This window comes from Rhinolophus ferrumequinum, chromosome 22 (assembly GCF_004115265.2).
Source record: "Rhinolophus ferrumequinum isolate MPI-CBG mRhiFer1 chromosome 22, mRhiFer1_v1.p, whole genome shotgun sequence".
NCBI classification, from domain to species: Eukaryota; Metazoa; Chordata; class Mammalia; order Chiroptera; family Rhinolophidae; genus Rhinolophus; species Rhinolophus ferrumequinum.
This window is the reverse complement of record NC_046305.1, coordinates 36,262,783-36,281,434: the sequence shown is the minus strand read 5'-3', so window position 1 is coordinate 36,281,434 and position 18,652 is coordinate 36,262,783. Positions and strand designations below refer to the sequence as shown.

Here is an 18,652-nt window from a genome sequence, read left to right as displayed (position 1 = left end):
AGACAATTCCAGAAGAGGAAAAACTTAAATGGCCTAAAAACATACAGAAAGATTTTCAATCTCACTACTAGTCAGAGAAATACCAAAAATGAGATACCGTTTTTATCAAGATATTAGCAAAGTGGTTTTAAATCCGTAATATTAAGTTGTGGTGGGAGGAAATTACTACTTGCATTTATTGCTGGGGTAAATGTCAATGAGTCATTTTGGAGGGCAATTTGTCTACTGAAATTAAAAGACTGTATATCCAGTGTTGCAGCAATGCTACTTATATTCCAGAGCAGTGCAATTCAAAGAATTTTCTCTTTTGGTAGGAATGTTCTGTATTTGCTGTCCTATATGGTAGCCCTATGTGGCTACTGAGAACTTGAAATGTCATGTGTATAACTAAGGAACTCAATTTTTAATTTATTAAATTTAATTAACTATAATTTAAATTTAAATAGCCCCATGTGACTAATGGCTACCATATAGGACAGCACAGCTCTGGAAAAACACTTGGATGTGTTCACAAGGATATACTTCATATGGAATAGTGAAAAACTTAAAGAAACTTGAAGTGTATCCAGAGAAGACCAGTAAAATAAACCATGGTATCCTACACCATGGAGTTTTATGTGTTTGTTAATGAGAAAAGCTATGCCAAATGGAAAGATCTAAAAGACAGATTGTATAGTAAATTTCATACCCACATACACTATAATTTTTTCAGTAACTAGGTTTGTTTTGTGGTTTTTGATGTTTATTTGTTTGTTTTATATAAATGATATCATAGTAAACAGATGATAACCTACAGAGGTCTGGAAGGATCCATGCCAAACTGATAACATGTGTAATTCTGAGAACGCACTGAGAGGGTGGGGCATGGAGAAGTAAAAGGGATGGTTCAGGAAGACATTACCAAGAGTCTATTCACATATTACTTTGTTATTAAAAATCAATCGAGTTTAACTTTAAAAATTATCAATTTTCAATAGTGAATAACTATGACAGACACTAGAAAATAAAGAAACAAAGGGTTCTAACCATCATACCAGAGCCATGAGAATGTCCATGACCTCCATGCTTGAAAACAAATATTCCTATTAGGTTTACCACAAACCCAAGAACTGAAACAAGAAGCAGTCTCTCATGGTGTACATCTGGAGGAGCTAATGCTCTCTAGAAAACACATAATACAAGCTGCATTGACATAACTTCTGATTGATCAACTGGTAAAAACAAAAAGCAATTTTTTAAAATTTTTAGTTATTTTCAGAATTGAAATCACTCCAAAAAAAATCTGCCAAAACAATATGCTGAAATAAAACCAGTACTCACATACTGTAGAAAGGTAACAATTACTATTTTTAAATAAATACAAATATTTAAAAGCATGAATATTTGGTCTAAAACCCATTCTTTGAATGTTAAAATATTGTCATTCATTGTAAGTTCATTAATTTTTTAATCTTCTCTTTATTTGTTTTAATACGCCAAATATTAAAGATTCATTGGCAAAACTCTCAGATTCTATTTTAAGAACTCTTCCCAACAGACCTCACTACCCGTATTATGCCTTTACTTTCAAGTGTCAACACTTGATTCATATCTTGTAAAGTACATTATTTAATCGTTTTCAATTTCAAGGAGTTCCACAAATATTGACTTTGTTCAACAATTTTGTAAGCTCCTCCTGTACACAGGTAATATTTGATCTAATCCAAGACTGTCCTCAATAAATAATAATGTGAAAAACAGCTCTATTACATGTATGTGTTTTTCGTGAATAGCCATTTTCGTTACAGAAATGTAATTTACTGATCATTATCTACTGTACCTCAACTCCTTCTGAGAAAATAAAAAAAGCAGTGAAGATCAAAAATAGGCCGTTGACAAAGCCAGCCAGAACTTCCGCTCTAACATACCTAAGGGAGAGCAAAGTAAACTGGATTATTAAGTTATTTCTTAGAAATCTAATAGTAAATTTACATGTGCTCAGAAATTCTAAACCATATGAGTATTATATGGTGATATAATGGCCTGCAAAGTCCCAGTATCTATGGTATAGGATGTTTTATTGTGCATATATTGTAAAAATGAAGTGAATTTAATTATGAATTATATTTAATAGCAGAATACCACAAAATACATAAATTTCTACATGCCAATCAAAAGACCTTCTTAGAGTAGTTAGGCTTAGAAAGAGCTTTTACAGAAATGTAAACTTGAAGTTGCCACTGGAGAAGAACAGGACCAGACAAATGCGCAAAGAAGGATCCAAAGATAAAAAGTAGAAGAAATTGAAAAAGGGGGTTTTATAACTTAAGTCCTTCTTTTCTAAAAACTCCTTATGCTTTCTACCTTATACCTGTCAAATTTCAAATCTTTAGAAAGCAGAGCTTGACCTGAAGAAGAGTCAAGTTATTTCTGAAGTATCTCAGAAACAACTTGAGATTTACACTTCTATCACTCTTTTTCAAAGATTAATGAATTTAGCAAAAACTTTTTCAATTACCTGTTTTTAGAATTAATTCCAGTTTCACATAATTCTATTATTAAAACTATTTTTAAAATGCCTGTCCTTTCTCCATGGACTTCTGAAGCTTTCTGCTTTCTACCTGAGTGAGGCATTGGGGAAAGATTCTATTTTTCCATAAGGTATTTTTTGGCTTAAAGTCATTAGAAACAACTTTAACTTGACAGTTATACATGCTCAAACATTATTCAAAGGGTGCTGACAGCAGTTAATCACTCTAGTCCATAATGTAGCAGGAGCATCAAAACTACTGCTTTTTCTAGTTTTTTATGTTAACTTCTAGACAATAGAATTTTTACACTTAAAGAAAACAAACTCTTTAAAATGTACTCTATCCAGTTATGTTGGAGGCTTGCCCTGTCAGGTACATTCCAACAGAGCATATCAGAAATAACACGTAATTCTATTACACCTTGTAACATATATAAATGAATTAATTATCTTATTACTTGTCAAAACATGTACTTTTTTTTCTGGATAAAATGTTCATTAAATTCAAACAATTTACAGCCTGCTTTCCATAACTCACACTTAGGAATTTATCTGTTAGCAGGGTTATTGACCCCAAAATAAAAAGTACTTTCTTTCAACCCACCCTTCTAGTTAGTCCCAAAGGTAATGCTTGATTAAAAAGCCTTTTGTCCTTGAATTCCACTAGATTTCAAGATCAAAATCAGGAATGTTTGTCAGGCATCTTTTTGTCCCTAATGCCTAGCGTAGGTGCTCCATAAATTCTGATCACTTGTTGGACTAAAGTGATTTAATGTATTTGCTAAACTTTGTTGCAGGATTAAAATGAAAAACCTGTGAAAACTAGACATACTTGCCTTTACAAATGACTGTTTACTTGAACAGAGTGAGTCTTGAAATTAAAATATAATTTATAAATGTGCTAGTGCCTAATTAAGTATGATGTTATCTAGATTCTTCAGTCAGGACAAAAAAGATACAAGTTTATGTATATATGTATATAAGCATGTACATATGCATGTATCTACCTGTCAGATGTATATTACTTTTATGCTGGCTTTGTTATTTCAAAAATAGGAGTGTGAGAAGACACAAAGGTGATTTGTATGTAAAGAAATACTGAAAGTCTTTGTTGCCACACAGATTTCTCCTATTGTTTCTTCTACTGCAGAGTCAGTCTGCTATAGTGATCATACTGAATTTGGGCGCTTTGGGATTAATCCCTAGACTTAGCCTAATTAATGTCATTTTGATGTCCTGGCACCATATTTTACTCCTGCTAATACTTACTACTATAGCAATTATTAATAGTTTCAAATGTTACATCAGCTTTTATTCCTTAACTTTTTCCTTCTCAAGAAATTATTTTAAAAAGGCAAATAAGGAGAAGACAGGATAAGAAATAAAAGGTGGCAAGAATATTACTCTCTGATATCAACTAGTTAAACTTGGATAGCAAAATCGGCCCTGGTACGGACGGTATTCAAAGCAACTCCTGGGGCGGTTGGTTAGCTCAGTGGGTTAGAGCGTGGTGCTAATAACACCAAGGTTGCCGGTTCGTTCCCCGCATGGCCCACTGTAAGCTGTGCCCTCCTTAAAAAAAATAAAAATAAAAAAAATAAAGCTACTCCTAAAAACCATCAGCAGAAGACTAGATGATCTAAACAGAAAAAAAAAATAGATATCCTAACAATTAAGGAAGTGAGGAGAATTTTTAGAGTCACCTACTATTTTTCCAGAAAGATTGTTGAATAAGATATCCTAATTAGATTTTTTATATATAATACATATGGATCACTAATTTTCCAATACAAATATAACTTTACATATAATCTTTCTTTAATGATCCAAAATACACTTAAGAATCTTTTGATTATATAGTGCCATGGAAAATGTTTTTTTTCTGAGCATTCAATGTGTTTGTATTTATAGATTTACAGGATCTCTTGTCTTATGCTAAAAAAAATAGTGTGATTAGTGTTTTGTCTCATTTTTTATAATTTTACAAGTAACTCTATCACTTTGGTTACACCTCAACTCAGTAAGTTCTGTCAATGAATTTCATACATTTCTCTTTTAGTACTTGTCACAATGTATAGTTATTATGGTATTTTTATAGAACTGTTTCCCCTTCAGACCACAAGTTCCCCCAAAGAATGTGCCATGTGTTATTCATCTTCGTATCATTAGAAGTTAGCAAAGTATGTGTCTCATAGTGGGACCTCAATAAACATCTGAAGAGAATTAGAGCATGTGCAAGAAACAGAGAGCGTATGCTTTCTCAAGAACAAAAGCAAAGCTGGAGGGAAAGGAAGCAGTAAGGGAGCAAAAGAGAACCAGGGCATAGGAGACAGTGCCTTTAGGAGGGGGGATGTGAATAGGAGAGGGAGAGAATGGAGACAGTGCACTGGAAAGGGAGCACTCAGACAAGAAGAGTCAGCGAAAAAAGGAAAGACAAGCTGGGGAAGGAAGAGAAACAAGAATTAGAGCTGAAGATGTTAAGGGAGAGGTAGAAGGAGAATAAGAAAGAGCCTGCGAGATACAGTATGCAAAGCGGAAAGGGAGAGAGCAGGAGACAAGACGTGAGGAACGGAGAAAGAGAGGAAGTGGAGAGGGAGAGAGAAATGGAGAAGGGAGAAAACGAGAAAGCATAGGAACAAGTAACTAGAGAGAAAACAATGAGTAAAAGGGTGGGAAAGGGAGTTTAGGAGAGATGAGAGAGAGAAAACGAGTATGAGGATGGGAATAGGAGTGAGAGATGGAGAGAAAATAGGGAAGACCGTGAAGAGAGAATGTGACAGCACTCAAAAGGGAAAGGGGAGGGGGGAAGACAGAAGGAAAGACAATGAGTAAGTGGTGGGAGAAAGAGGATATTAGTTTTGACTGCTGGAAACACTGCAGAATATTCTATGAGCTGGGGAAAAAAAAACACAAAAAAAACAAACCCAAGCAGAGTAAGTCAAATATTGGCAACTCCATTGCCTCCTTCAATCAGAGATGCAAAAAGCAAACTGCCTCTAAGGGAACTAGGCTCAAAAGTGAGGCTAAGGTGTTCCAACGTAGTCCCTTCAGCATGAAAACACTCTCCAAATATTTGATTAATTGTCCAAAGTCATTAAAACAAAACTGAAGAGTTATGTAATATAAAACCATATTAGGAAATAATGATTCTAAATACAGCAAAATATCCTTCCAAAAAAGAAACATGATCATTTACATATACTGAAACTTTTTCTTCCTCTTCAAAAAAAATGAAAAAAGAAGTTGGTTAAAAGTTGAGAATTCCCCTAGCTAGGAACAATCTCACCTAAAATTTTTTGGTAAAATCAAGATGTCCTACCTCTAAGCAAAAGAACTTAGACACACACACACACACACACACACACACACACACACACACACAGACTCACACAAGAAGTAAATATTATAGACTTCAATTATAAAATGTTCACAAACAGGTAAAACTAATCCCTGGAGTTAGAAAAGTAGATACCCTTGAGGAGGTGAGTGGGAAGGGACAAGGAAAAATGACAGGCTTTCAAGGGCTCAAGTTCCACAAGTGTGTTTAATTTATGAAAATTCATTGAGCTTGAGATTAGTGTATTTTTCTGTATTTCTTATATTTCAATAAAAAGCTTTTTAAAGTCTTACCCATAAGAGAAGGCATCATTATCTCTCCATTTTGAAATAACAGATGCTGCCAGTCCAGCCAAAATGGCAGTGCTATCGAAAAACATGTGAAAAGAGTCGGAAATCAAGCCTAAGCTGCAAAAGAATAAACATATTGGCATATGAGAATAATAACCAATGAGTAGGCATCCTTCTCTAAACCTCAAAGATTCAGCCTCTGCTCATCAGGAACAAATCTTCTAAAAAGACAACAATGAAATATAATATATAGAAAGATACTAAGGATAACTTTTAAACGTCTAAAAGAGAAACCTTCACACCCTTTGCCCAGGGAAAAGCCCAGCTACCAGTAAGAGAGGGGAGAAACAACACCATCTGCTGCTGGTGGCAAGGCTGATGCCAGCTTGGGCCCAGGATCTTACACTGATACAAGGCTATGGGGATAGGGAGAAAGTGCAGGAACATTAATAATTAATTCCCTCTCTGGCACCCTGGTGTATAGGGCCTATATAATACTGAGGCTGCAACAGGAGAACCAAATACTCCCTCCCTACCAACCAAAGCCTTGACTAAGGTATAAGGCAACAGCAATCTACTGCTGAGAGATAAAGAGGCCCACCAAGAGAGATTCCCTGTGACACAGGTGTGCCAGGCTTGCTGAAAGCTGAGAGTGGAGCAAAAACACTGAAAAAACCCTCCAGTATTCCAAATCCCATGCTAAGCACATGGTGGTAGGGGCCACTGGAAAAATCTGAAGTCTGTGGCTTGCTGAAATTAACTAGCAATAACAAAACACAAAACCCAGCTCAACTATTGACCAGATAGATTCAAAACCCCATACTAATGGCCTGACAAAAACAGAGGTGTCCACATTTATGGGGATAAATACCATTAATATCAGTCTCCATTATTCTTTGAAATATAAGATCCAGCATAAATATTAATAATATTTATAAATATCAATAAATACTTATTAATATTAATAAATATTCATAAATATTTATTAATAAATATTTTTAAGACACATAACAAGATCAAGAAAAAATAAATAAGACTTGTTGTCAAGAGCTAAAGCGATCAACAGAAGCAGAACCAGAAAAGGCCCAGAGCTTAGACTATTGTAAGGACTTTAAAACAAATATGATTAATGTTAAATAATGCAGTATAAAGCTGGAGAAAATTCATGAACAAATAGGGACTATCCAGAGATACAAACTACACAAGAATCAAATGGAAATGATAAAAACCTTTGCTTTAAATCTGCCCCTCCCAAGAGACATCAGAAACAACACACCCAGAGGCTGGCTTCAGATCACACCAGAGCACTACCTAGTTAGTCTCACACGTGGCACACCCAAAGGATGGTCTCAACTGGCACAAGAGACAGTAGGGGCAAATCCCCCTCTGAGGAGTCACCCCCAACTCATACACTGTGGGTGTAGCCAATCTTCATGGTGAGTTAGCTTGGGAATCAATCCCACCCACTGATGCACCAAAAGCAATCAAGGCTCAACTACAAGAGGAGAATACACACAGCACATTCAAGGGATTCCTGGAACATATGCACAGGACATCAGGGAAACTTCACAATTGGACCACATGGGATACAGACTACATAAAGCCACTCAGCAAAGACTGAGAGACATAGGAGACCTACCTAATACATAGAAGCAAACATAGAAAAGCAACAAAATGAGGAGACAAAGAAATATGTCCCAGATAAAAGAAAAGGGGGAACCTCCAGAAATACAACTAAATGAAGTGGAGGACCCAATCAACCAGAGACAGAGCTTAAAACACTGGCTATAAAAATGCTTAAGGAATTTAGTGAGAATTTCAATAAGAGATAGCAAGCATAAAGAAGGACATAGACACCATAAAAAAGAACCAGTCAGAAATAAAAAATACAGTAACTGAAATGAAGAATACACTAGAAGATATCAACAGCAGATCAGATGATGAAGCAGAGGATGGAATCAGTGAATTAGAAGACAAGGTAGCAGAAAACACCCAATCAGAACAACAAAAAGAAAAAAGAATTAAAAAAAAGAAAAAAAAAAACAAAGGTAATTTAAGGGACCTTTAGGACAACATCAAGAGTTAACAACATTCGCATCATAGGAGTACCAGAAGAAGAAAGGGATCGAGAACCTGAAGAAATTATGACTGAAAATTTCCCTAATCTGACAAACGAAATAAGACATACAAGCTCATGAAGTACAGAGAGTCCCAAACATGATGAACCCAAATAGGCCCACACCAAGACACATTACAACTAAAATGGCAAAGGTTAAAGACAAAGAGAGAATACTAGAAGCCGCAAGAGAAAGACAACTAGTGACATACAAGGGAGCTTCCATAAGATTGTCACCTGATTTCTCAACAGAAACTTTGCAGGCCAGAAAGGATTAGCAGAGATGAATCAAAATGATTAAAAACAAGGACCTACAGGGGATGGCCGTATGGTTCAGTTGGTTAGAGTGTGAGCTCTCAACAACAAGGTTGCTGGTTCAATCCCCGCATGGGATGGTGGGCTGCGCCTCCTGCAACTAAAGATTGAAAACAGCAACTGGACTTGGAGCTGAGCTCCGCCCTCCACGACAAGATTGAAGTACAATGAGTCGGAACTGATGGGCTCTGGCGAATCACACTGTTCCCCAATATTCCCCAATAAAAACTTTTAAAAACAAACAAACAAAAAAACAAGAACTTACAACTAAGACTACTCTACTCAGCAAGGCTATCATTTAAAATTGAAGGACAGATGAAGAGCTTCCCACACAAGAAAAAGCTAAAGGAATTCATTACCAACAAGCCAAGTATTACGTGAAATGTTAAAAAGGACTTCTTTAAGCAGGAGGAGAAAACAAAGAAAGAACAAAAATACGAATAATAAAGTGGCAATAATTACACATCTACCAATAATCACTTTAAATATAAATGGATTAAATGCTCCAATCAAAAGACATAGGGTAGCTGAATGGATAAGAAAACAAGACACATGCATATGCTGTCTACAAGAGACCTACCTCAGATCAAAAGACACACATAGACTGAAAGTAAAGGGATAAAAAGATATTTCATGCAAATGGAAACGACAAAAGAACTGGAGTAGCAATATTTATCTCAGCCAAAATAGGCTTTAAAAAAAAGACTTTAATCAGAGACAAAGAAGGACATTACATGATAACAAAGGGATCAATCCAACAAGAGGACATCACCCTAGTAAACATTTATGTACCCAACACAGGAGAACCTAAATATGTAAAGCAAATATTGACCAACATAAACAGAGATCAACAGTAACACAATCACAGTAGGGGACTTTAACACTCCACTGACACCAATAGACAGATCCTCCAGACAGAAAATCAACATGGAAACAGCTGCCTTAAATGACACCAGAGACCAAGTGGATTTAATTGATATTTTTAGAGCATTTCACCCCAAAGCAGCAGAATATCCATCCTTTTCAAGTGCACATGAAACATTTTCCAAGGTAGACCACATGTTAGGCCACAGAGTAAGTATCGATTAATTTAAGAAGACTGAAATTATACCAAGCTTGAAATTATATCAAGTGTCTTCTCTGACCACACTTGAAACTAGAAGTCAATTACAAGAAAGATACTGGAAAACAGACAACCACATGGAGGCTAAATAACACGCTACTAAATTATGAATGGGTCAACAATGACATCAAGGAAGAAATCAAAATATACCTTGAAACAAACAAAAATGAAAATACAACTCAAAATCTAAGGGACACAGTGAAAGCAGTCCTAAAAGGAAAATTCATAGCAATGCAGACCTACCTCAAAAAACAAGAAAAATCTCAAATAAACAGTATAACTTTACACCTAAGGGGACTGGAAAAAGAATAGCAAACAAAGCCCAAAGTGACCACAAGGAAGGAAATAATAAAGATCAGACTGGAAATAAACAAAAAGAGGCTAAAAAAAAAAAAAAAAAAAGATCAATGAAACCAAGAGCTAGTTTTTTGAACAGATAAACAAAAGTGACAAACCTTCAACAGTGTCATCAAGAAAAAGAGAGGACACAAATATTTATAATCAGAAATGAAAGAGAAGTGACAATAAACACAACACAAATCAAAAAAAGCTTAAGAAAATACTATCAGCAACTATACATAAAAAAAAATTGAACAATCTGGAAAAAATGCATAAATTCCTAGATGCATACAATCTTCCAAGGCTTAATCAAGAAGAAAAAGAAAATCTGAAAAGACCAATTACTACCAAGCAGTAAACAAGCTCCCAACGAACACAAGTCCTGGACAAAATTGTTCTGCAAGTAAATGTTACCAAAATTCTAAATAGAATTAACACCTATTCTCCATAAACTATTCCAAAAAATCCAAGAGGAGAGAAGCCTCCCAAACTCCATTTACAAGGACACCATTACCCTGATTCCAAAACCATACAAAGACACTACAAAAAAAAAAAAAAAAAACAACTATACGCTGATATCCCTAATGAACATACATGCAAAAATCCTCAAAATATTAGCAAACTAATTCAGCAATACATTAAAAAGATCATACACTACATATGAAAAGTTGGTTCAATATCTGCAAATCAATTAATGTGCTACACCACATAAACAAAATGAAAAATAAAACTCAGAAGTTAGTTTTAAGATGGTGGAGTAGAAAAACACTATGCCTGTTTCCTTCCATGAACAAATTAAAATTACAACTAAATTATAGAACAATCAACCTGGAGAACCACCTGAAGTCTAATTGAACATAAGTTTTATATCTACAGACATAAAGAAGAAGGATATAAAGAGACAGGTAGAAGGGGTGAAAATTCAAAAAGGTCTGCAACTATGGATCGCTTTATAGCTCCTAACAGGTAGTCCCTGGCCAGTCACAGGCAGTGGCTGACCTGGGGCTACACCACAGCCCCTCCCAAGAGGCACCAAAACCAACATACATGGAGGTTGCTTTCAGACCACACCAGGGCACCACCATTAGGCCCACAAGCATCACACGCAAAAAGCTATCTCAATAGGAACCAGAGACCACTGGGGCAAATCCCACTCAGGCGTGTAAGCCCCCTGCACAGCAGCCCATAATTTGTTTTGGGCATAACTCCACAGCCACTCAGAATGGGGTCAATCTCACCCACTGACATTCCAATAGCAATCAAGGCTCAACTATAACAGGAGGGCACACAAAACCCACACAACAGACACTCCTGGAGTACCTAGAGCAGGCGACCAGGGAGACTGTGCCAGAGCACCTACTACATAAGGCCTCCTGGGCAAGACTAGTAGACATAGCAGATCTACCTAATACACAGAAACAAACACAGAGAGGCAGACAAAAGGAGGAAACAAAAAACTATGTCCCAAATGAAAGAACAGGAGAAAACTCCAGAAAAAGAATTAAATGAAATGGAGGCAAGCAACCTACCAGATATACGAGGTCTGACAATTAAGTTCACGAACTTGTTGCACCGATGTTGCTAACCTTTTTTGATATCAGAGGGATTATTATGAATTTGTACCAACTGGACAAACAGTTAACCAAGTTTACTATTTGGAAATGTTGAAAAGGCTGCGTGAAAAAGTTAGACGACCTTAACTTTTCACCAACAATTCATGGTTCTTGCATCATGACAATGCACCAGCTCACACGGCACTGTCTGTGAGGGAGTTTTTAGCCAATGAACAAATAATTGTTTTGGAACACCCTCCCTACTCACCTGATCTAGCACCCAATGACTTCCTTCTTTATCCGAAGATAAAGGAAATATTGAAAGGAAGACATTTTGATGACGTTCAGGACATCAAGGGTAATACGACAACAGCTCTGATGGCCATTCCAGAAAGAGTTCCAAAATTGCTTTGAAGGGTGGACTAAACACTGGTGCCCGTGCATCGCTTTCCAAGAGTAGCATTTCAAAGGTGACCATAGTGATATTCAGCAGTGAGGTATGTAGCACTTTTTCTAGGATGAATTTGCAAACTTAACAACTGTCACACCTCATAGAGTTCAAAACAAAGGTAATAAGAATGCTCCAGGAAATTAGTGAGAACTTCATCAAAGAACAGAAACCATAAAAATGGACTAGTTAGAAGGGAAGAATACAATAACTGAAATGAAGAATGCACTAGAGGAATCACCAGTAGGCTAGATGAATCAGAATATCGAATGAGTGATTTTGAAGACAAGGCAGCATAAAACTCCTAATAAAAATAGCAAAAGGAAAAAGAATTTTTGAAAAAGAGGAGTTTAGCAGACCTCTAGGACAACATGAAGCATAACAACATTTGTATTATAGGGATACCAGAAGAAGAGAGAAAACAAAGGACAGAGAACCCATTTGAAGAAATAATGACTGAAAACTTTCCTAACCTGGCAAAGGAAATACATATACAAGCCCAGGAAGTGCAGAGACTCCCAAACAAGATGAATCCAAACAGGGCCACACCAAGACACATTATAATTAAAATGGCAAAGGTTAAAGACAAAGAGAGAATACTAGAAGCAGCAACAGAAAGACAACTAGTAACTTATAAGGGAGCTCCCATAAGATTGTCAATTTCTGATTTCTCAATAGAAACTTTGCAGGCCAGAAAGGACTGGCACGAAATATTCAAAACGATGAAAAGCAAGGACCTACTACAACCAACACTACTCTACCCATCAAGGCTATCATTTAAAATCGAAGGATGAAGAGCTTCCCAGACAAGAAAAAGCTAAAGGTATTCATCATTATCAAACCAGTATTACAAGGAATGTTAGAGGGACTTCTTTAAGACAGGGGGAAAAAGACCAAAATTATTAATAATAAAACAGCAATAGCTACATACCTATCAACAATTACTTTCAATGTAAATAGATTAAATGCTACAATCAAAAGACACAGGAGGGCTGAATGAACAAGAAAACAAAACCCTTACATATGCTGCTTATAAGAGACTCACTTCAGATTGAAAGACATACACAGACTGAAAGGGATGGAAAAAGACATTTCAGAAAATGGAAACAAAACAATAAGAAAAAAGCTGGAGTAGCAATATTTATACCAGACAAAATGACTTTTAAACAAAGTCTACTACAAAGAAAAACCCAGTAATCCCTCTTCTAGGTATTAATCTGAAGAAACCCAAAATGCTACTTTGAGGGGATGTGTGCATCCATGTTCATGGCAGCATTGTTTACAAGACGTAGAGGCAGCCTGGGTGTCTGTCGATGGAGGAATGGATAAAGAGGAGGTGGTACATATATAGAATGGATTATTGCTCGGCCATAGAAGGGAATGGGTTCTTGCCATCTGTGGCAGCATGGAACGACCTGGAGGATATTGTGTTGAGCACAGTACGAGACAGAGAAAGACAGACGTACTGTGATTTCACTTATATGTGGAATGTAAAGGACCAAATAAACAAACAAAAGAGAAATAGACTCATAGATACAGAAGACATTTTGATGGTTGCCAGATGAAAGGGGGGAGTTGAGCTTGTGGGTGAAAAACAGGAAGGGATTAAGAAGTACAAATTGGTTGTTACAAAGTAGTCATGGGGATATAGGAGAAGGCACAAGACATATAGTCAATAATATTGTAACAACTATGTGTAGTGTCAGCTGGGTACTAAATTTGTTGGGATAATAGATGGGAAGAGGTTGGGAAGCAGGGTGAAAAACATGAAGGGATCAATACATACAAATTGGTAGTTACAAAACATTAGGGTGTAAAAGTAAAGCGTAGGGAATATAGTCAATGATACGGCAATAACTATGTTTAGTGCCAGGTGGGTACTGGACTAGAGAGGGGGATCACTTCTTAAATTATATAAATGTCTAACCACTACACTGTAACATGAAATTAACATAAATAATATTCAATACCAACTGTATTGAAAAATATAAAAAGGGGGGGAAGGTGAAGGGGGAATTTCTAGGTATAAAACCAATAAGTCATGGGGTTGTAACATACAGCATAAGGAATATATTCATTAATATTGTGATAGTATAGAATGGTATAAGATGGGTGCTGGACTTAATCATGGTGATCACTTCTTTATGTGTATAAATGTTGAATAACTATGGTGTACCCCTGAAACTAATATCATATTGAATGTTAGCTATATTTTTAATAAAAATATTAAAAAACAAAATTTAAAAAAATCATGTGGTCATATCATTAGATGTAGGAAAATCATTTGAAAAAATTCAGCATCCATTTATGATAAAAACACTCAGCAAAGTGGGAATAAAGGAAACATATCTCAACATAATAAATGCAATATATGACAAACCCACAGCTAACGTCATATCCAATGGGGAAAAGCTAAAAGCGTTCTCCTTAAGATCAGGAGCAAGACAAGGATCCCCTCTTTAACACTTTTATTCACTACAGTACCGGAAGTCCTAGCCACAGCAATCAGACAAGAAAATGAAATAAAAGGCATCCAAATGGGAAAGGAAGAAGTAAAACTGTCATTATTTGCAGATGACATGATACTATATAGAGAGAATTCCAAGGATTCCACCAAAAAACTATTAGAACTGATAAATGAATTTAGTAAAGTTAGTGGGATACAACATATTCAGAAATCAGTTGCATTTTTATACACCAATAATGAATATCAGGAATAGAAATTAAGAAAACAATCCCATTTATAATTGCATTAAAAATAATAAATACTTAGGAATAAATTTAACCAAGGAAGTAAAAGACCTGCACTCAGAAAATTGTAAGACATTGAAGAGAGAAATTAAAGAAGATACAAATAAATGGAAATATACTATGCTCATGGATAGGAAGAATTAATACAGTTAAAATGTCCATATTACCCAAAGCAATCTATAGATTCAATGCAATTCTTATCAAAATACCAATGACATTTTTCAAAGAATTAAAACAAATAATCCTAAAATTTATATGGAACCATAAAAGACCCTGAATAGCAATCCTGAAAAGAAAGAACAAAAGTGGAGGTATCACACTACCTGACATCAAATTATACTACAAGTCCACAGTAATCAAAACAGCATGGTATTGGCATGAAAACAGACACATGGGTTAATGGAACAGAGTGAGAGCCCAGAAATAAATCTATGACTATATGGTCATTTAATCTATGACAAAGGATGCAAGAATTTACATTGGGGTAAAGACAGTCTATTTAATAAACAGTGCCGGGAAAATTGGACAGATAGACATGCAAAAAAATGAAATTGGACCACCTTCTTATGCCATATACAAGAATAAACTCAAAATGGATTAAAGACTTAAATGTAAGACCCGAAATCATAAAACTCCTAGAAGAAAATATAGAAAGTAAACTCTCAAACATCACCCTTAGTAATATTTTTACTGATACATCTCCTCGGGCAAGGGTAACAAAATTAAAAATAAATAGGACTACATCAAACTAAAAAGTTTTTTCACAGCAAAAGAAATCATCAACAAAACAAAAAGACATCCTACTGAGTGGGAGAAGATATTTGCCAATGATATATCCGATAAGGGGTTAATATCCAAAATTTATTTTTAAAAAAAAGTCATACAACTCAACACCAGAAAAACAAACAATCCAATTTAAAAATGGTCAGAGGACATGAAGAGCCATTTCTCCAAAGAGGATATACACATGGCCAATAGACCTATGGAAAGATGCTCAACATCCCTAATCATCAGAGAAATGCAAATAAAAACCACATTGAGATATCACTTCACTACTGTCAGAATGGCTATCATTAATAAATCAACAAACAACGAGTGTTGGCGAGGATGTAGAGAAAAGGGAACCCTTGTGCACTGTTGGTGGGATTGCAAACTGGTGCAGCCACTATGGAAAACAGTATGGATGTTCCTCAGAAAATTAAAAATAGAGCTATCTTATGATCCTGCAATTCCCCCCAGTATTTATCCAAAGAAATCCAAAACATTAATTCAAAAAAAATATATGAACCCTATGTTTACTGCAGCGCTATTCACAATAGGCAAAATATGAAACAACTGAAATGCCCATCAATAGATGACTGGATAAATAAATTGTGGTTCATTTATACAACGGAGTATATAATAATTATTCTGCCACAAAAAAGAATGAAATCTTACCATTTGCAACAACATGGATGGACCTAGAGAATATTATGCTAAATGAACTAAATCAGACAGAGAAAGACAAACACCATATGATCTCAATTATATGTGGAATCTAAAGAACAGAATAAACGAACAAACAAAACAAATAGGTATAGATACAGAGAACAAAGTGATGGTTGCTAGATGGGAGAGGGCTGGGGGGATGGGTGAGAAAGGTGAAGGGATTAGGAAGTACAAATTGGTAGTCACAAGATAGTCACGGGGATGTGAAATACAGTATGGGGAATTTAGTCAATAATGTAAAAACTAGGTATGGTGTCAGATGGGTACTAGACTTATCGGAGGGTCACTTCAGAAATTATAAAGATGGCTAACCACTGCATTGTACACCTGAAACTAATATAAAATAATATTAATGTCAACTACAATTAAAAATGCATATATAGACACGGGATGTAAAATACAGCACAGGAAATATAGTCAATGGTGTTCTAATAGCTATGTATGGTGTCAGATGGGTAGACCTGTTAGGGTTATCACTTTGTGAGGTGTGTAAATGGCTAATCATGATGTTGCTTTATACACCTGAAACTAATAATCAAAAATAAATAAAAATCATTAATATTGAAGATAAAGAATAACATATATGGGCTTCTGAGTGAACAGGAAAGAGAAAGAATCAGTTAGGTCAAAAGAAATTATCTAAGGTAAAACAAAGGAGTAAAAAAAAAAAAAAAAAACCAAGCAAGCCAACAAAAAACAGACCAGTGTACATAGATTAATTCATACATTAATTATTCCTTTATTCTTCATTCAGCAAATATGTATTAAGTATATTATGTACCATGTAATAAGGTGCCTGAATATGAGAGAAAACCCCTATTTTAATAAAGCTTACATTTTAGTGAAAAGGTGAAAGGCAATGGACATTTAATGGGGGAAAAATACACAAAGAGCTTAGCTATTCTTCCACTGATGATAGTTTCTCACCATTAAAAATATAAATCAACAATAATTTCTTCCTTTAAAATTGGGGTTCTGAACAAGAACCAGAACTATTTAACATTTGTTATGATTAAATTAACTGTATCTAAGAACCTTTATTTTATTTGTGAAGATAGACTATCTTTTATCAATCTTTTAATCCCACAATAGAAAAAATTTCTTGACATTTCATGTTCATAACATCTTGAAACTTAATTTTTACAGAATGAAAATGAACATAGAAATAACTATCACAAAGAAATTAAGTTTTTGTGAGAAATTTACTCAAGGAACTTGAAATCTAATTGAACCTTCAGGAACAGAGGTAATCCACTCATGTAAACAAATTGCTGATCAGTCAACAAAGGGAACTAAAAATTATGGTATTTAAAGACAAAGAAAGCCAGATTATGAAAAGGCCCAAGCCATTTCTAAACCTGCCAAGGCTTTAACAGGAACATATTTGTATTCCCAATCCACCTAGCTAGGTATAATAGACACTGGTTCAGAGATAGATTTCAAATCTGGAAGATATCACAATATAATCAGAGAATAAACTGGAGAAGAAAGCCTAAGGACAGAAGAACAAGCCACAGGAGAACAAGTCACATACCACTGATGTTACCCTTCTGTACTGATGAATACTGACAATGGCTTGGAAATCAGTGGTTTTAATAATTTCCTCAACAGATCTCTACAGACCAAAACAATTACTATATACCTAACTTTCCATCAAAGAGGTAGTTTAGGCATTTCAAATATGAATTCCTCGAACAAGACATCTCACACAGTAATTTATGCGATGGCAGGCCATAGAGAAATATAATGTATTGTAATATAAAATAACTATAGCAAAACTGTACATACACAAACCAAGATAGTCTTGATACTGTCAGCACATATGCCACAATATGGCATGATACAGAAAGGGCAAAATGTAAAACATATAAATATTATATACTTATAATAAATTATTATTCCAATATAAGGCAAGAGTTGACCCTTGAACAACGGAGTTGACCTTTGAACAATGCCCCATGCAGTTGAAAATGAGTATAACTTTTGACTCCACAAAAACTTAACTACTAATAGCCTGTAAGAAGAAGACTTACCAATAACATAAAGAGTTGATTAACACATATTCTGTATGTCATATGTTTTATATGGTATATTCTTAGAATAAAGTAAACTGGAGAAAAGAAAATGTTATTAAGAAAATCAGAAAAGCATAAGGAAGAGACAATACAGTTATAGCACTGTATGTATTTATTGCAAAAGATCCACATAGAAGTGGACCCATATAAACTCATGTAGTTCATGGGTCAACTGTGTAGTGCTTTTAACATGTACAATACATTGAAGGGTGTTACCATTACAGGATACATATATCTGATTCTCAGAAGATTCAAAATGGTTATTACATACAGTGGCTGCCAAAAAACAAAATGTATGCACATTTTAA

General features: G+C 35.2%; 1 protein-coding gene across 1 annotated transcript in view; it reads right to left on the bottom strand.

Moving 5' to 3' along the window:
• SLC30A7 (solute carrier family 30 member 7) overlaps positions 1-18,652 on the bottom strand; it is a 67,059-nt gene that overhangs the window by 46,432 nt on the left and 1,975 nt on the right. The window contains exons 3-5 of the mRNA XM_033092375.1: positions 6,140-6,253; positions 1,820-1,907; positions 1,035-1,161 (exon numbers count right to left, since the gene is read on the bottom strand). Of these exons, the coding sequence (XP_032948266.1) occupies positions 1,035-1,161; positions 1,820-1,907; positions 6,140-6,253 (329 nt within the window). The remainder of the gene's footprint in view (positions 1-1,034; positions 1,162-1,819; positions 1,908-6,139; positions 6,254-18,652) is intronic.